This window comes from Sapajus apella, unplaced genomic scaffold, assembly GCF_009761245.1.
Source record: "Sapajus apella isolate SASKATOON/1434 unplaced genomic scaffold, GSC_monkey_1.0 scaffold10, whole genome shotgun sequence".
NCBI lineage: Eukaryota > Metazoa > Chordata > Mammalia > Primates > Cebidae > Sapajus > Sapajus apella.
Window position 1 is genome coordinate 9,831,320 of NW_022436950.1, and position 20,602 is coordinate 9,851,921.

At 45.2% G+C, this 20,602-nt stretch overlaps 1 protein-coding gene across 1 annotated transcript in view; it reads left to right on the top strand.

The window, feature by feature from the left end:
- The first annotated feature begins 4,315 nt into the window (after positions 1-4,315).
- The window catches only part of SLC16A14 (solute carrier family 16 member 14), a 35,587-nt gene continuing 19,300 nt past the window's right edge, over positions 4,316-20,602 (top strand). The window contains exons 1-2 of the mRNA XM_032277960.1: positions 4,316-4,928; positions 14,278-14,550. Coding sequence (XP_032133851.1) covers positions 14,292-14,550 — 259 coding nt within the window. The 5' untranslated portion in view covers positions 4,316-4,928; positions 14,278-14,291. The remainder of the gene's footprint in view (positions 4,929-14,277; positions 14,551-20,602) is intronic.

Here is a 20,602-nt window from a genome sequence, read left to right on the forward strand (position 1 = left end):
CTCTGTTGCCCAGGCAGGAGTGCAGTGGTGTCATCTTAGGTCACTACAACCTCTGCCTCCTGTGTTCAAGCGATTTTCCTGCCTCAGCCTCCCAAATAACTGGAGTTACAGGCATACATGACACACCAGGCTAACTTTTGTATTTTCAGTAGAGACAGCATTTCGCCATGTGGGCCAAGCTGGTCTCGAACTCCTGGCTTTAAGCGATCCACCCACCTTGGCCTCCCAAAGTGCTGGGATTACAAGCGTGAGCCACTGCACCCAGCCCCCTCTGCTCAACTCTCCAGTGGCTTCCTGTCTCTGACTAAAAGCCAACTTCCCTCTGCCTCGTGACCTTTGCACCTGCTATTCTTCCTGCTAGGATGAGCTTCCTCCTGCCATTCTCGTGGCTCATTCCTGCCCTTCTTGTTGATGCCTTCTCTCCCTTCTAAAATTTGCCATCACAGAAACCCTTCAAATTTTCTGTCCTTGCCTAATTTTTCTTTTTAGTGCTTATTACTAATTGTGTGTATGTGTTTATATATATATACATATGTGTATGTGTGTGGAGAGAGGAAAAAGAATAAATACACATATATGTATTACATATCTATAATTTGTCTTGCTCACTGGGACATATACTCAGTGCAGAAAAGCATTTGTGTTAGTTTTATTCATTGCTGTATCCCCATCGATTCATAAAATCACACCATACACACTCAGCAAATATTTGTTGAATGAAAACAAATGAATAGCTGAAAAGTAACTAGTAGCACATATGTTTCATGGATAAAGCATATAAATGACACCTTGCTGAAATCTGAAAGTAAATTTATGAGGCACCCAGAAGCCACAACCAATGTCGTCTCAGTGTGGTGGTTGTCATGAGACTCCAGGCTGCTGAAGGCTGCCATCCGCCGTGCAACCTCCTTCGGTCCCCACAAGCCGTGCTGAAATCTGAAATCCCTGGAGGCTGGCTTGGCAGCAGGCAAAGACTGAAGATGCCTGCCAAGACCCGATGTAACCAGGGTCCCCACTTGGTGAAAGCATCTGCATTTATCTTTAAGGAAAGATAAATCCAGTCAAAGGGAGAATCCTGAATGGGCACAGACTGACCTTACAAGCCAAGAGCTGGCAAGGCGTTGGGCACAGCCCTGGGTTTCTGGTCCCATATAAGAGAAAGTATTTCCCTCCTCCTTCATAAAGCTTCGCCTGGCTGTGCAGTGTGTGGCTTGCCCTGTGGTTTCTGAGCACACTTGCACTTCAGGCACATGTGTTCTGGATTCTAGCCTTTGATCTCCCCACATTAAACTCAGAGGAGTGAGGAAGAGGGCTGCAGTGACAGACAGAAGGTGTTCTTGGTGACCATGTGGTTTGCAGGTCGTCTTTACATCTGGGCTGGCTACGACAACGAGGCAGCCACGGTGACACCTGAAGGCATCTCTCTAACCCCTTCAATGTTCTGTGCTAGCAACTTCCTCGAAAGCTAATTTAAGCCCACTCTGTGCCTACTCTACTGCATTAAACCACCAAAATTAAGGTGCACATTGTCTAAATTCTTAGTTTCACCCCAACTCTACTGTGGGGTTATAAAATCAATGGAGTACATGATTAGAACTAAGAGAAGGTTTCTAGAGGCAGCATGTGAGTCAGTTTACCTTCTTAAGAGGTAAGATTGTTAGCTAATGCAATGCAATTAAAGGTTAAGATTGCTATTGAGAGAAAATATATAATTTGCCTAAAAATCAAGAGACAATGTCAGGTTTCTCTACTTCAGATACATGAAAAGAGTTTAGTGCTTATATTTTACATTCTGATAGTGGATTTTTTTTTTTTTTTCTGACAGAGTGTCACTCTGTCACCCAGGCTGGAGTGCAGTGGCATGATCTCGGCTCACTGCAACCTCCGTCTACTGGATTCAAGCAATTATCCTGCCTCAGCCTCCCAAGTAGCTGGGATTACAGGCACCCATCACCATGCCCAGCTAATTTTTGTATTTTTAGTAAAGACAGGGTTTCACCATGTTGGCCAGGCTGGTTTCGAACTCCTAACCCCAGGCAATCAGCCCACCTTGGCCTCCCAAAGTGCTGGGATTACAGGTGTGAGCCACCGCGCCCTGCCTGATAGTGGATTTCTATTTGTTTAACCCAGACATTACAACTTGTGGGTCACAGTTAGTCCCCTTTGCTTTGGTCCTGTTTTCAACCCACCTGTGTCACTGAGAGACGGACAGACCGATAAGAGCAATGATACTTATGAAGACAAAATAACTGATCAGAAAAGACTTTCGTGGTCCAGAGAAGCTTCTCAGAGAGCCAATTAAAGACTGCCTACTGCCTGGGCATGTGGAGGTGGGATGAGGATTACAAAGCAGCACAAGGAAAATTCTGGAGTCATTTGATTGAGGTGGTTGTTCCACAGACATGCTGACACTTGTCAAATTGTACACTAAACGTGCATCATTCATACGGGATCAATTATACTTCCGTGAGTAAGCAAATTTTCAGGAAAAAAAAAACAGACTTAAAAATCTTACAGACTTCTTTTCAAACGAAGTGGATCATATGGAATTGAAGTGCTTGTCAGGAACCCCAATCTTGCTGTCAAAAGTCTGCTTGAAATGAGTGGATATGAGAAGCACAGACCAGGGGAACACTAACCCTCGGTTGTCCATTTTCTTATCAGCAAAAGTGAGATATGTAAACCACTTAAGCCTAGCACCTCATCAAAATGCCCTCACTTGGCCACAATTTTCTCAATTTTTTTCTCACTCTGTTGCCCAGCTGGAGTGCAGTGGTCCAATCTCAGCTTACTGCAACCTCCACCTCCCAGGTTCAAGCAATTCTTATATCCTAGGTTCAAGCAATATCATCCCTCAGCCTCCCAAGCAGCTGGAATTACAGGCATGCGCCACCACACCCAGCTAATTTTTGTATTTTTAGTAGAGACGGGCTTTCACCATGTTGGCCAGGCTGTCTCAAACTCCTGATCCCAGGTGATCTGCCGCCTTGGCCTCCCATAGTGCAGGGATTATAGGTGTGAGCCACCATGCCCGGCCTCAATTATTTTTAAATCAAGAGTTGATATAAGAGTAGCTAGGCATGATGGATGGCACGCTCCTGTAACCCCAGCTACTCAGGAAGCTGAGGCAGGAGAATCACTTGAACCTGGGAGGCAGGGGTTGCAGTGAGCCAAGATCACCACTGCACTCGAGCCTGGCTGACAAAGTGAGATTCCGTCTCAAAAAAAAAAAAAAGAGTTGATATAAGAAATAGCGATATAGACCGGATGCAGTGGCTCCTGCCTGTAATCACAGCACTTTGGAAGGCTAAGGCAGCCAGACCATATATGTCCAAAAGGTCAAGACCAGACTGGGCAATATAATGAGACTCCATCTCTATAAAAAGTCAAAAAAAATTAGCCAAGCATGGTGGCATAGTCTGTAGTCCCAGGTACTCAGGAGGATGAGGTGGGAGAATCACCTGAGCCCAGGAGGTTGAGGCTGCAGTGAGCTGTAATCATGCTACTGCACTCCAGCCTGGGTGACCGAGTGAGACCCTGTCTCAAAAAAAAAAAATTAAAACACATGTGATTTTTTTTTCAAAGAAAGGAAGAAAGAAAGATATCTGTGGTAGGCAGAATAATGGTCTCCCAAAGATGTCCACATCCTAATCCCTGGAACCTGTGAATTTGTTACCTTACATGGCAAAAGGGGAATTAAGGTTGCAGATGGAATTAAGATTGTTAATCAGCTGACCTTAAAATAGAGAGACTCTCTGGATTATATTTTTAGGCCCAATGTAATTCCCAGGGTCCTTAAAAGTGGAAAAGGATGGGGCAGAAAAGAGGAGACAAGGCGATGTGAGCATGGAAAGAAGACAGAATGACGCAGCAGTGCTAGCTTTGAAGATGGAGAAGGGGCCACCAGCCAAGGAATGTGGGCGGCCTGCAGAAGCTGGTAGCTCTCCCCTGGAGCCATGAGAAGGAATACAGCCTTCAAAGTGCCAACACCATACTTAGCCCAGTATGACCCATTTCAAACTTCCAACCTCCAGAACTGTAAAAGAGTGAATTTGTGTGGTTTTTCTCTGCTATTACTGTGGTAATTTATTACAACTGCAGTAGAGAGCTAGTGCAAAAACCTTCAGGTGGGGTAAAACAGCACAGGCTTGATTGACTCACGGGTTCACTTCAATAATACAGAAAATTGCCCAAGGCAAACATTGAGTTGTGTGCCCTGCTGGGAATAAGGTAGGGAGGCATCGAGATGAAAGTTGTGCCTGGTGCCCACCATGGTAGGTAAGGGATGTGCAGAAAGAGGAGAGAGAGAGAGAGAAAGGGACTTTGAGTTCTACTTTGGCCAAAAATACCGCAGTGAGGGTCTGTTTCATCCTTTTTCTCCCATCTCAGAGCCATGGAGACTACTGCTAGTCTCACCCACATCCTGGATTCTGTTTCAGTACCTTTTCTGCAGTGATAAATGTGCAGAGGCTTAGCGGAACCTCAGCCAAAGCTATAAACTTCAACCGGCCACAAGAGTGTGCATGTGAGGTGACTGCATTTTTTTTCCTGCCAAACCAGAATTAGCCGGTATAGGAATGAACGAGCATGAAGATTTGAAATTGCTCCGATTGGAAGGAAGCCCAGGTTAGGTTTGGGCACCTCCAAACGCACCCTTTTTAAAGCCACCTGGACTAAGGCGTCGAGCTTTCAGCTCCACCAAACGCTCACCTGGCCTGGCGACGAGCAGCGGAGAAGCCCGGGAGCCCCGCACGGAGCGCACGGAGCCGGGCGGAGAGCTGAGCCGCAGGCACCCGCATCTCCAGGATGATAGGCGACATTGCAACAAATCTGTCCACCCAGCAGCTCAGGGGGTTTCGAGCAGACCAGCAAGTTGGAGGATCCGGGCGTGGAGGCGAGTGAGGCCGCAGCCCAGAGGGCCTCGGGCGGTGAGTTTCTGAGGCCGCGCGCGCCTCAGGCCCGGGGGATGGAGCGGCACGGGGGGCATCGGAGCTGGGGCTTCGGTTGGCCGCTGCATCCCGGGGACCCTCAGGAAGTGGCGGCCCCAGCCCAGGGCAGGCTCGGGGAAGGCGAGGCTGTGCCGGGGCTGGTGGTCGTGCCAAGGCCGCCGCGGGGTCTCGGGAGCTGCGGGCGGGCGGGCGGGGTAACCGGCGGTTCAGGGCCGCCCGCCAGGCGGAGCGTGGGGACGCGCGCTAGCTGCTCTTGGCCGCCGGGGCCCCTCGCGCGTCATCCAAAGCACCGCCGTCCGGCTGGAGAGGCGCGCTCTGCCCGCGTTCAGCTTCGCTGGCCCGCTGTGCTCCAGGCCCGTTTGGGACTCAAACTGGATAGTGATGAGGCAGAGCCAGGGGCCGGGGGCTGCGCCTGGGGACATCTAGGGTGCGGATGCGTCTCCGCGCGGGCTGTGGGGCTGCAGGCTTTCGAACGCGCGGAGGGATGCGGGATTCCAGAGGCGGGGATGGGGGCTTGGGGTGCACAGGGAGGGGGAGCAGCAAGCGCGGGAGGGGACGGGCGCTCGGAGGGTGGGGCGCGGAGGCCAGACCCCGCGGGCAAGATCCGGCGCCCAGGCTGGGCCCCCTTAGCGCGTCCGATCGAGGCTTCTCTGGAGAAGCTGAAACCGGGCGAGGGACCGGGGACGGCCATTTCGGGGCTAAACGCTGCCAAGGCCATGATGACGTTTTACGAGCTCAACTCTGCTTTCCAATTAAGCCGTTTTCTTCCTGCGGAAAAGTTGATTCGGGCTTATTAACAAGCACGGCTGAGGGCAGGTTCTGAGGATTAGAGAGATTCTCTTTTGCCTTGTTTGGCTTCTTTGTTTGCGTGTACGTGCATGTGCGTGTCTGTGTGTGCGCGCGTGAGAGAGAGAGAGGAGAGGGGAGAGAGGGAGAGAGGGAGTGTTGGGGGTGGGAGGAGATAAAACAGGCTTGGGGTCCCGCGGGCCTGGGTTCCAATTTGGGTTTCACCGCCCGCTAGTTTAACCTCTCCAAGCTTCATTACTCCCATTCGATGGTTCAGTTTCTTCATCTGTAAAATGGGGACATTAATGCCAGTTGAACGGGATCGTGTTGGAGAAGCCACCAAGCACAGTCCCTGACCCAGAGCAAAGCATGTCTACGTTGAATCCCCCTCATTCGGCGTGAACCCCACTGGGTTCTGTTTTTCTCCTGTGCGGTCTCTGCACCGGCTCAGCCAGCTCCCAGCCTTCGCCGCCGCAGCCTCTTCAGCCTGCTGGCCGCAAGCACACCCTCTAAGGGCCCCAAATACCCTGAGCACTACCAGGTGGAGAGCGCCGACGAGCCTGCAGAGCCCACTTAAGGTGAACCCGCACTCACCTGCATGGGTTGCAGAGCTGCTACCACCGCGCTCTGCCCACCTCTGGGGGAGACTGTAATTTTAATTTTAGCTTGGTGCTTCCCGCTTTCCTTTTTATGGGTAATGAGCTCACCACATGCAATGTAATGGCAATAGCCAAATTAAAAATGAATGACTTGGCCGTGCGCCGTGGCTGACGCCTGTAATCCCAGCACTTTGGCAAGCCGAGGCTGGTGGATCATCTAAGGTCAGGAATTCGAGACCATCCTGGCTAACATGGCGAAACCCTGTCTCTACTAAAAATACAAAAATTCGCCGGCTGCGGTGGCACGCACCTGTAGTCCCAGCTACATGGGAGGCGAGGCAGGAGAATCGCTTGAACCCGGGAGACAGAGGGTGCAATGAGCCGACATCTCGCCACTGCACTCCAGCCTGGGCGACAAAGGGATACTCTGTATATAAAAAAAAAAACACACACACACTTTAAAACTTTCTACACAGCTATAGAAAATTTAATTTTGTTCTAATATCTGATATACCCTAGAAGGATCTGTTATTTTCATTCTGCCTATTATCACATAAATATGTAGCTGACCCAGTTTTATAGCCTACATATGTTACCTCCATTTACAATATTTTTTTCATCATCTATGAATTCATTTGGGGAGAATGGAAGGTTGATGTTGTCCCCGTAATCTTCCCATTTTCTTGCTTCACCTTCTTCAGAAGGAGGCCCTAATGTCTTTTTGCCAAGCTTCCAATGCAAGCTTGCTTAGACTGGGTTACCTTTTGCTTTTTTTTTTCTTGAGGCAGAGTCTCGCTCTGCAGCCCAGGCTGGAGTGCAGTGGCATGATCTCAGCTCACTGCACCCTCCATCTTCCAGGTTCAAGCGATTCTCCTGCCTCAGCCTCCCGAGTAGCTTGGACTATAGATGCGCACCACACATCACCTAATTTTTGTCTTTTTAGTAGAGAAGGGGTTTCACCATGTTGGCCAGGCTTGTGTTGTACTCCTGACCTCAAGTGATCCACCCACCTCAGCCTCCCAAATTGCTGGGATTGCAGGCATGAGCCACGGCACTAGGCCACATTCTACATATTAATCCTTAGCAGAAGCCCCACATTCACTGCCTCAGTGTACCACATGCATATGGTCATTTTACATGTATGTCAGGATGTAGAAAAGGTAAGGGAGTGCGACGGCCCTGTGGTGGACAAAGACTTGGAGCCTGGGAGTACAGATATGCCCTCTGCATTCTCTGTCTCTCCAGGTGTGGAGTGGGATCATAATACTAAAATGATCATTTTTACATCTTATATAAATGCATATATAATTATACATGTGTATAGTTATATGAGTGCTAAAAGCCACCTTGGAGTTGGAGGGATAAACATTTGTTTTTCTGTTGTCTTTTGTTTTCCTTAGCTAGTTGGACTAGAAGTTAACCATGAATAATTAAAACCGTGATTACTTTTGGAGAGATTTAAGTGTGAAATGCAAATGACTCCACGACTCAGCAGATCAACAGGGGCCTCCTGAGGATCCAGAATAACTTTTTGGGCCAGGCACACTGGCTCACACCTGTAATCCCAACACTTTGAGAGGCCAAGGCAGGTGGATCACTTGAGGTTAGGAGTTCGAGACCAGACTGATCACATGGTGAAACCCCACCTCTACAAAAACACAAAAATTATCTGGGCATGGTGGTGCACACCTGTAGTCCCAGCTACTTGGGAGGTTGAGGCAGGAGAATCACTTAAACCTAGAAGGTAGAGGTTGCAATGAGCCAAGATCATGCCACTGCACTCCAGCCTGGGCAACAGAGTGAGACTATGTCTCAAAAAAAAAAAAAAAAAAAGAACTTTTTGCCCCACTCCTGCCTGCCACCAGTGCTCTGCATTTGATACTATATTCTCCATGTACCCTTGTGCCTCCCGAATAAAACTTGTCCATTGAATGCCATTCAGTGTTACTTATTTATGAACAAACGAGAAATATCAAGAGCAGTTTGATGGCAACCTACATCTCTTAACCCAGAAATAATTCAGTAAGAATATAAAGTTCTTTGCATTGCTATAGAAAAGTGCTTAATGTTTCAACCCCTGGCTGAAATACTATAACTTTTCATTTTTTATTACTTCAGAGCCTTCCTTGGTTATAAATGAACTTCAGGAAAATGCCAAGCGTTGTCGTTTTATCATATTAAACATAGCTGAGCATTGTCCCATGGATAGCAAAATGACATTTTGATGGGCCATTCACACCTTGTGTCCAGCTGCCTGGTTCTCCTCTCTCTGGCTTCTCAGGATTCTGCACACAACAGAGCCAGAGGGAAGACAACCACCAACCATCCCTCCTGAACCCTCTCTGGGCTCATGCACTGGCCCTTTGACAGCGCAGCTCTGCCCTGTGCTGTGAGCTTTGGAGAGCAAGGGCTGCCCCATCCCTTTCTAGCCCCAAGCAGGCTCAGACAGTGGGAGGGTGACAGATACACACATCCGCAGACACACACACGTGAGCCTGAAACCCAAGACACACTGGAAGACTTCCCAATAGAGGTCATCTTGTTTTGTTTTCTCTTTTACAAGTCAGCCTCTTACACTGAAGATAAGAGGTTGATTCAGGCAACATTTAAAAGATAGACTTTTATTTTCTTATAATACAGGTAATATGTATCTATTGAGGAACTTTTTTTTTTTTTTTTTGAGACAGGGTCTCACTTTGTCTCCCAGGCTGGAGTGCAGTGGCATGATCACAGCTCACTGCAGCCTCAACCTCCCAGGCTCAAACAATTCTCCCGCCTCTGCCTCCCAGATAGCTGGGACCACAGGCATGCACCACCACATGTGCCTGGATAATTGTTTTTTATTTGTGGAGACAAGGTCTCACTGTTGCCCAGGCTGGTCTTGAACTTCTGAGCTCAAGTAATGCTCCTGCCTTGGCCTCCCAGATTGCTGGGATTACAGGAGTGAGCCACTGCACCTGGCATATTGAGGAAATTTCTCACCACTAAGATAAGTAGAAAGAAGAGGGAAATTCCTGGTAAGACCATCATCCAAAGAAAAATGTCCATCAGCATTTTTCTTTGTTTTGCTCCAGTCTTTCTTCCTGTGGGTGCATGTCTTGATAGAAACAACAAAGATTATTACATATGTCAAAAATAAAGTTGTCTAGGGCTCTTTGAAAACATAGACAGTCATACTAAAGTGTGAACTTTATTTTTGATGGCAGACTTATGTTGTCTAGCTATGCTGCAATCAATTGATTTAACAAGTATTCTGATGTTGGATAGTAAATGTGTTTTCAGGGTCTCACTATTATACATTAGCTGGATCTTGAAGGATGAGCAGAAGAGGGTGAGGAGGCTAGAAGAATGAGGAGGGGAAGGAGAGAAAATCACACACAATAGCTGAGAGAAGGTGCTGAAGGGACTCCATCCTGATAACTCAAATGGATGGAGAAATTGGCTTTTTTTTTTTCCTGAAACCGAGTTTTGCTCTTTCACCCAGCCTGGAGTGTAGTGATGTGATCTCGCCTTACTATTGCCACCTCTGCATCCCCACCAGGCTTCAAGTGATTCTCCTGCCTCCACCTCTCGCGTAGCTGAGACTTTAGGCATCTGCCACCACGCCCGACTAATTCTTGTACTTTTAGTAAAGATGGGGTTTCGCCGTGTTGGCCAGGCTGGTCTCAAACTCCTGACCTCAGGTGATCCACCTGCCTCGGCCTCCCAAAGTGCTAGGATTACAGGCCTGAACCAGGTGCGGCCTGGAAATTGGCTTCCGAGACTAACACTTTATCACTCCCAGCAATCTGGATAATGGGAGGTGGTGAGACGTGTGGATGAGGAAGGACCCAGGCCAGGAACAGCACTGCCCATAGGTGGTGTAGTGGCTCAGGATGGGAAAGCTGTTGAGGAGATGGAATAATTTAAAAGATAAAAATTATAATGAGAACAAGGTGTGACAGAAAGAAGACGAGCCCCAGACAGACCCACTAAATTGCTCCTCCACTGGTACCCATGGTTCCCTTGCACTCATTCCCCTGCACTTTTTCCCCCAAGAAACCCATCCAGTAAACCCTTAGCTAGAACCCAGTGCTCTAGTCTAGAGGGCAGCAAACTTTTCCTCTAAAGGGTCAAAGTATTTTAGTGTTTTGAGGAAAACATAGCCTTTAAAAAGGTAATCTCTACAAAAAATTTTAAAATTAGCCAGGTGTGGTGGTGCGTGCCTGTAGTACCTGCTACTTGGGAAGCTAAGGCAGAAGGATCACTTGAGCCTACTAGCTCAAAGCTGCAGTGAGCTAGGATTATGCCACTGCGCTCCAACCTGGGTGACAGAGCAAGACCCTGTCTTTAAAAAAATAAATAAACAAAGGGTAAAAACCAACAAAAAATTCTTAGCTCAGGTATGGATAGAAACAGGCTACAGGCAGTGTGCAATTCGCCACCATCTATTCCTTTCTCCTACCCGTCCATGTCAGAACACTCCTGAGAAACGCCCCACAATTCCAGACTTCTTAGTGCCTTTGACACCCAGAATGAATTGTTTTTTTACATCACCCCCCACCATGGCAACAAAATGATTTTCAGTAATAATCATGCAATGGTCAGTAATACTCATTATATTCTTATTCTTCCCTGTTAAAATAATTAAAAGAAGAATAGATTTTAATTTTGAAGATACTGGGTTGGATGCAGTGGTTCATACCTGTAATCCCAGCACTTTGGGAGGCCAAGGCAGGCGGATTGCTTGAGGTCAGGAGTTCAAGACCAGCCTGGCCCTCATGGCGAAACCCAGTCTCCACTAAAAATATATAAATTAACCAGATGTGATGGCACATGCCTGTAGTCCCAGTTACTCAGGAGGCTGAAGCATGAGAATTACTCCTACCTGGGAGGCAGAGGTTGCAGCGAGTCAAGATTACGGCCACTGCCCTCCAGCCTGGGTAATAGAGCAATACTCAGTCTCAAAAAAAAAAAGAAAGAAAGAAAAAGATATTGTTCAAATTGAATAAAACATTTCAAGTATTAATTTAAAATGTCACTTTCCAAACCAAAGTTTTGCACCTCGAAGACTTCACTGTTTCACTATTTTAAATTGTAAACTAGAATCTGTGTAAACAAGTGAGTACACAAAGTGACAGAAGTGAAGTGACTCAAGTCCTGGTTCTTTGTCTGGACAATAATTGTGCTGGCGCAGTTCACCTAGAGTGTTCTGAGAAAAACAGCAACAGGTAGCGCTGCAGGGGGTGTGGGGATGGATTTTGCCAAGCTGAGCTCCAACAGATCTGAACTCTTAGGCGCCTCCTCTCCAGACTAATGTGTGTAGCTGGGGCCACACGTGCCAGGGTCAACTGTAAAACCAGGCATTCTTGAAATAACTTCCATGTAGAATACAATGTTTACAAAAAGATGAGACATTAAAACAGGCTAATTTGAAACATACATATACATAATTAAAGCTCAACATAATTGCTATAACTTAGATCAGCTGATCATTTTTTCAGTGTAATTGTCTAGAATTGCTGGCATGTAGTGATGATTTAGAAAGCAGACCAACTTTTAGTTGTTTATTGTTTTTGAGTCCCCCAGCTTATTGTAAGCTCTGGGGCCAAGTGCTCCCTGGCTCTGTCCTGGGTGCTCCATGGCCCATAGCTAGACAGTGGAGCCCTGCAGGGCTCAACTTGACCTTTGGAGCTGCCCAGCAATCATTTCCACTTGTCGTAGGCAACAGTCTCTTCCATTATCCTGAGCATTAAGGCTCCTACACAATCTCCGCCCTCCTTATTCTCAGCCAGTGACCTAAATTCCTGCTTCAGCAAAGAAATTAAACCATCAGAGCCGAGCACCCCAGCACTTTCGGTGGCCAAGGCAAGTGGATCATGAGGTCAGGAGTTCAAGACCAGCCTGACCAATATGGTGAAACCCCGTCTCTACTAAAAATACAAAAATTAGCTAGGCATGGTGACAAGTGCCTGTAGTCCCAGCTACTTGGGAGGCTGAGGCAGGAGAATCACTTGAACCCGGGAGGCAGAGGGTGCAGTGAGCTGAGATGGCACCACTGCACTCCAGCCTGGGAAACAGAGTGAGACTGTGTCTCAAAAAAAAAGAAAGAAAGAAATTAAACCATCAGATGTGACTTACCATTCCCACTGCTTACCATCATAGGTCCATCTACCCCCTCCTTCCCCCAGACTCAGAGAGTGGGTCTCTCTCCATAATCAAGACCAATCTGTTTCACCATCTCCAGGATTAGACATCATCATCATCATATCTCTCTCTCTCTCCCCCCCCAACTCCTGCTCCTTATCCCCAGTCTTTATACACCCACTTAATTCCCCCCCCCCCCCCCCCAAAAAAATGAAAAATGAAACAGGTCAGTCACAGTGGCTCACACCTGTAATACCAGCATTTTGGGAGGCTGAGGCAGGAGGATCACTTGAAGCCAGGAGTTGAAGACCAGCCTGGGCAACATAGTGAGACCCTGTCTCTACAAAAAAAATAAATAAATGTATAGGAAAATTAGCCAAGCATGATGGCATGTACCTATAGTCCCAGTATTCAGGAGGCGGAAGTGGGAGATCTTTTGAGCCCAGGAGTTCAAGGCTGCAGTGAGCTATGATCACACCACTGTACTCCAGCCTGGGTGACAGATGGAGATTCTGTCTAAAAAAAAAAAAGCCACTTTCTTTTTTTTTTTTTTTTTTTTTTTGGGGGGGGGTTTTACTCTTTTTTCCCCGGCTGGGGTGCAATGGCGCAATCTCAGCTCACCGCAACCTCTGTCTCCTGGGTTCAGGCAATTCTCCTGCCTCAACCTCCTCAGTAACTGGGATTACAGGCACGCGCCACCATGCCCAGCTAATGTTTTGTATTTTTAGTAGAGACAGGGTTTCACCATGTTGACCAGGATGGTCTCGATCTCTTGACCTCGTGATCCACCCGCCTCGGCCTCCCAAAGTGCTGGGATTACAGCACTTTGAGCCACCGCGCCCGGCCAACCCACTTTCTTATCTAGCATCCTCTAGCTCCCTCTAGTCTCCCTCCTCTCATTCAAACCTCTTGAGAAATGGATCTATGCAAAGTACCATGGCATTATGTCTCCTCATGATGTCAATTCAGCCAATGGCTGTTCATTATGTACAAAATAAACTACAAGCTCCTTATTTGGCTCACAAGGGCCCCGCATGATCTAGCCCCTGCCTACCTGGTAACCTCACCTGGTGACCTGTATGTCACCATAGTATCTATCCAAACTCCTTTAGTCTGATACCTTATTCTTGAAGTAATTTTCCAGTAACTAAGTTCTCCATATAAATACGAGGAATGGGGATAGGTGGAGTAGGGTAAAATATGTGTCTTGTATAATGAGACATAAGCACCACCATTATTAGAAAGCTATATCTTTCATTGTAATCAATTGGCCTTATCAGTCTCTCCTGAGTTGGGTTAGTGTGAGTCAGACCCTGCTCAGGCTAATCCACTCTGGCTGCACTGAACAAATTAACACTTGCACCTGCAAAAACTGAGCACCAGATCCTCTGCTAGGGACCCCACCAAGGGGAAGCTACCCTGAAAGATCTGGCCTGAGGCCAGATCTTCCTTCTCTGACATCTTTCTGGTCACCTGTCAGTATCCATCTCTGTAAGTGAGACAGGTTATGAGCTTTGGAATCGGAACTAACAGGTCAAATCCTAGTTTCCTTACAAAAGCACCTTGCTTCTCAGAGTCCATTCCCAAGATTGGAATACCTACCTGTGTGATGACTGTGAGATGAAACATAAAAGCACTTGACCCTGGGAAGTGGTAAGGAGTGTTCGAAAATACGTAGGGTGACAAAGATTAACCTGAAGATCAGATGTGGTACTGGAGCCACTGTGACCACGATGGGAAGGTAGAGGTCTACAAAGAAGATGAAGATGTTTTTCATGTTGATGTTCCATGAAATTATTTATTTATGTGTATTTCAGAAAAATCTTGGAAAATGTATACCAGTCATGAAGATATTGGGTATGATTTTGAAGATGGCCCCAAAGATAAAAAGACACTTAAGCCCCACCCAAACATTGATGGCGGATGGGCTTGGATGATGGTGCTCTCCTCTTTCTTTGTGCACATCCTCATCATGGGCTCCCAGATGGCCCTGGGTGTCCTCAACGTGGAATGGCTGGAAGAATTCCACCAGAGCCGCGGCCTGACCGCGTGGGTCAGCTCCCTCAGCATGGGCATCACCTTGATAGTGGGTATGTTCAGGTGTGACCTGTTGTAAAATTGAATAATTACCAAATGACAATTCCCTGCTGAAAGTAATGTTTTATATTGTTGCAACATTTGATATTGGATGTTACTAGCTACTATTTTTTAATTGCGATAAAATATACATAAAATTTACCATTTTAGCCTGGGCACGGTGGCTTATGCCTGTAATCTCAGAACTATGGGAAACCAAGGTGGGTGGATTCCTTGAGGTTAGATGTTTGAAACCAGTCTGGCCAACATGGCAAAACCCCACCTCTACTAAAACTAACAAAATTAGCTGGGTTTGGTGGCATGTGCCTGTAATCCCAGCTACCTGGGAAGCTGAGGCTGGAGAATCACTTGAACCTGGGAGGTGGAGTTTGCAGTGAGCCAAGATCATGCAATTGCACTCCAACCTGGGAGACAGAGCAAGACTTCCTTTCAAAAAAAACGTTTTACCATTTTAAGCATTTGAGTCCCATTAAGCACGTTCGTATTGTTGCAAAACTATCACCACCATCAATCTCCAGAAATTTTTTTCATCTTCCCAAATGGAAACTGTATTCAATAAGCACAAACTCCCCATTCCCATCTTCTTCCCCGTTGGCCATTATCATTCTACCTTGTGCCTCTATGAATTTGACTATTCTAGGTACCTAATGTAAGTGAAATCATACAATGTTTGTCCTCTTGTCTCTTGCGTGATATAACAATTTAAATATTTTAAACATTTGGGGTATTTTAAAAATTGATCATTTTGACTGATCCGATGGTAGTGGATTATCAGAACTTATTAACATTAGTGTCACTAAAGTTGGTATACAACCCCCCACTGCTAAATTTAACTGGTTTTAAAAAAAATTGATCATTTAAAAAATTTTATTTAGCTCCAAACTCTGCCTATTATAATTCATTATCTACAATTATAAATATCTGCTTATTTAACATTTATGAATATTTTTAAAGATAAAAATTTTAAATAAAATACTATAAAAGCCAGTAACAATCTCATTTCAGAGTTCTGGTTTGTTTTTTTTTTTGAGACAGAGTCTTAGTCTGTCACCCAGGCTGGAGCACAGTGACACAATCTGGGCTTCCTGCAACCTCTGCCATCCAGGTTCATGTGATTCTCCTGCATCTGCCTCCCGAGTAGCTGGGACTACAAGCACCACCACCATGCCCGGCTAATTTTTTGTACTTTTAATAGTGACGAGGTTTCACCATGTTGGGAAGAGTGGTCTCAAACTCCTGACCTCAAGTGATCTGTCCATATTAGCCTCCCAAAGTGCTGGGATTACAGGTGTGAGCCACCATGCCCAGCCTGAGTTCTGATGTTTTTAATTTGAAATATTATTGAAAAATCTTCTAAACTGTTTCTAGAAAGCTTACTGATATATAGCTAACAGAAAGGAATAACAATAGTTTCTTTTGAAATGGGGTTTTTCCATGTTGTCCAGGCTCCTGTCTCTGACTCCTGGCCTCAAGAGATCTGCCCGCCTTGGCTTCCCAAAGTGCTGGGATTACAGGCAGGAGCCACTGCACCAGCTGCATTTACTTTAAAAAATATTTTTAACCTGGGAGCATAAACTCAAGTTTCCCTGAATATACAGTCCCTATTCTTGTATTTTCTAGTTAAACCTAACCGCACAGCAATCTATGAAGTCAAGTCTTATACAGCTGAGATATTAAGCCTGGGAAGTTATTATAAATATAATGATATGATGGCTAGTATGTTTCAGTTTGAGAATAAAATAACTCAGGCCGGGCGCGGTGGCTCAAGCCTGTAATCCCAGCACTTTGGGAGGCCGAGGCGGGTGGATCACGAGGTCAAGAGATCAAGACCATCCTGGTCAACATGGTGAAACCCCGTCTCTACTAAAAATACAAAAATTAGCTGGGCATGGTGGCGCACGCCTGTAGTCCCAGCTACTCGGGAGGCTGAGGCAGGAGAATTGCCTGAACCCAGGAGGCGGAGGTTGCGGTGAGCCGAGATCGCGCCATTGCACTCCAGCCTGGGTAACGAGCGAAACTCCGTCTCAAAAAAAAAAAAAAAAAAAAAAAGAGAATAAAATAACTCTTACATGCTTACTAAATATTAATTGACAGTATGATATACTAGGGTTTTCCCTGACATTATCTCATTTATTTCCTTCTCTTAACAATGCTGAGGTAACCATCACTATGAAGTTTTTCAGCTGTTTCGCTTGAAAATGAAAGCCATATATTTATATCTAATTGTTTGAATTTAAAATATTTATAATATATTTTATACTGAAAACATAAATGGCCTCTAATCTTTTTTGTGCGAGTATGCATACAACAGGCCAATGTGTGTCTGATTGGAATCTGTGCCTTTTCAGTGATTCCCAATTAGTAATGAACTGCTTGAATCCAATTCAGAGACTTGTTGATCTTGGCTGGCATTCAACTCTTCTTTTTTTTTTTTTTTTTTTTTTTTTTTTTTTTTTAACTTTTTTTAGAGACAGGGTCTGCTTCTGTTGCCCAGGGTGGAGTGCAGTGGCATGATCATAGCTCACTGCAGCCTTGAACAACTGGACTCAAGCAATCCTCCCACCTCAGCTTCCTGGGTAGCTAAAGGCATATGCTACCACGCCAAGCAATTTTTAAAAACTTTTTTGTAGAGATGGGGCCTTGCTATATTGCCCAGGTTGATCTCAAACTCCTGGCTTTAAGGGACCCTCCTGTCTCAGCCTCCCAAAGTGCTGGGATTACAGGTGTGAGCCATTCCACCCAGCAGTGTTATTTTTGATAATACAAACAATAAGAAGGCCAGGCATGGTGGCTCACACCTATAATCCCAGCACTTTGGGAGACTGAGGCAGGAGGATCACCTGAAGTCAGGAATTTGAGACCACCCTGGCCAGCATGGTGAAGCCACATCTTTACTAAAAATACTTAGCCAGACATGGTGGCGAATGCCTGTAGTCCCAGCTACTCTGGAGGCTGAGGTAGGAGAATCGCCTGAAATCAGGAGGCAGAGGTTGCAGTGAGCCGAGATAGAGCCACTGTACTCCAGCCTGAGCAACAGAATGAGACTCTGTCTCAAAAAAAAAAAAAAAAAAAAGTTATAACAATGGTAGTCCTAATGATAGAAAACAAGGAGAAAGTTATTTCTCAAGTTGTGTGGCATATATGTGTGTGCATTTGTGTATGTTTACCAAAGGGAATTAATACTGATAGTTTTAAAATTAAATAAAGTCACCATTATGTATGTCAGAAAATTATTGATACATCTTTTTTTGTCTGTAGCATTATTGAACTGACTTCAAATCTGCATTTTTTTATTACACTAGGACTGTTTGTCAGATGAAACATGCAGGTAGGTTTATTTCAGTGTCAGGCATGTTCAAGTTTACATCAGTTGTAATTCTTTCTCAATAAGTTAGTAAAGGACAACTGTGTTTCCAGAACACTTAAAATCCACCTTTCTTTCTTTTTTAAAAATATATACATTATTGGCCGGACGTGGTGGCTCACGCCTATAATCCCAACACTTTCGGAGGCCGAGGCGGGTGGATCACGAGGTCAAGAGATTGAGACCATCCTGGTCAACATGGTGAAACCCCGTCTCTACTAAAAATCCAAAAATTAGCTGGGCATGGTGGCGCATGCCTGTAGTCCCAGCTACTCAGGAGGCTGAGGCGGGAGAATTGCTTGAACCCAGGAGGTGGAGGTTGCAGTGAGCCGAGATTGCCATTGCACTCCAGCCTGGGTAACAAGAGCGAAACTCCGTCTCAAAAAATATATATATATACACATATATATGTGTGTGTATATATATATATATACACACATATATATGTGTGTGTATATATATATATATATACATATATATGTGTGTGTATATATATATTTTCTCAAAGGAGGTGATTATAAAAATATATATTTTTAAGGGGTAAAACAAAACACATGTAGATTTAATCTTGGAAGTATATGCACACAATAACATTAAAAAAAAAAGGACAGCTGGGCGTGGTGGCTCATGCCTGTAATCTCAGCTCTTTGGGAGGCTGAGGCGGGCAGATCATGAGGTCACGAGATTGAGACCATCCTGGCCAACATGGTGAAACCCTGTTCCTACTAAAATACAAAAAATTAGCCAGGTGTGGCGGGATGCGCCTGTAGTTCCAGCTACTCAGTAGGCTGAGGCAGGGGAATCACTTGAACCTGGGAGGTGAAGGTTGCAGTGAGCTGAGATTGTGCCACTGTACTGAAGCCTGGTGACAGAGCAAGACTCTGACTCAAAAAAAAAAAAAAAAAAAAAAATTCAGAAGAAGGAAGGCCAGGATTTGAAATTTCCCAATATTTTCCAATTATCCAATAAGTTAGCTTTAGACATTATGTTTCATAAGTCCTATGAAAGGAAGCAACAGCAACCAGTCCTGAAATTATTAGATGTGGTTTTAAAAATGATCCCCGAAATAGAACCCCTAACTCATGGTGAAATGTGATGGTCATATTTTATTTAATTGAGAGGTAACTGTGTGTTCAGAATTTTGTTTGAGAGTCCCTGAATTCCAGACTGTGGAATTTCAGATTTTAGACTAATCTTTCTACAGGGAAAGCTGCCTGCCAGATAAACATTTTTTGCTCTGAGTCTCAGAAATCATAACACAGCAGGCCTCATAGTTATATAAATGAAAGGTCTTTTATTCTATCTATTTACCTCAAATTACTGTTCATTATCCTAAGCTTCCTGGTACAGGGTGGCTGCAGATTTGTTGAGCAACCTCAGGGAGCCTTTCCAAGCCACACACTAGCAGTAACAGCTTTCCTTTATTCAGCACTTACTGCATGCCAAATGCATGTTCATGTAGGTGATCTCCTTCGATCCTGCAACACTGGAGGTCAGACCATTGTCGGTATCTTACAGAGGAAGAATATGCAACGCTCAGAGACATTAAGTAACTTATTGAAGGTTAAATAGCCAATAAGTGTAGGACTGGCTTTAAACCTGGTCCATGGGACTCCCAAACTGAGTCAGCTATGACACTTGGCCTGCCATTACATCAAATGAGAACGAAAAACATACTTGAAATGAGTAATACAAATTGTTTCTACATTCTAATCATTGTAAGCACATTTTGGCTACCTCTTAAATTTAAAAATATCCATTTGTTGTTGTTCTTGTTTGAGGGTCTCACTGTCTTGCCCAGGCTGGATTGCAGTGGTGCGATCTCAACTCCCTGCAACCTCCACATCCTGGTTTCAAGCAGTTCTCTTGCCTCAGCCTCCTGAGTGGCTGGGACTGCAGGTGTGCACCACCACGCCTGGCTAATTTTTGTATATTTAGTAGAGACGGGGTTTCACCATGTTGGCCAGACTGGTCTCAAATTCCTGACCTCAAGTGATCTGCCTGCCTCAGCCTCCCAAAGTGCTGAGATTACAGGCATGAGCCACTGCACCCAGCTAAAAAATCCATGATTTATATGACTGTAGTTGAAATTTTTCTCTCTTGGGCAGTGGTTTGCATATGGCAAGTTCAATGAATAGGCATTGTTTTCTTCTTTACTAGCGTGGATTTGCCACTGTCCTTCAGAAGCTCTCAACTTTAAAAAAAAATGTAATCACCTTATTTGTATTGTAAACCAAAAAATATCTGAGACTGGTCTCAGCCAATCCAGAAGTTTATTTTGCCAAGGTTAGAGACATGTCCGAAAGAAATAAACACAGAATCACAGAAACAGTCTGTTATCTGTGCCTTTCTCCAAAGATGATTTTGAGGACTTCAATATTTAAAGAGGGAAAGTGGTCTGGGAGGCTATGGGAGGGTACAGTAATCCACATGTTGCAAGAGAAAAGGTGCAGGTAAGGGAATAGTCAATTTTGTATTCACCTAACAGTAAATCGGCACTTTTATATAACACGAGGTGAACATAGAGTAGCTACCTATGGCACTATATAACCCTCTCTCTGTAGCTATCTGCTTAGTAACAAAAGGAAAGGCAGTTGCTTGCATGACTCAGCTTTCGGTGTATTTTTTTTTTCTTTTGGCATAGTGAATTGGGGTTCCAAGTTTGTATTTTCCTTTCACAG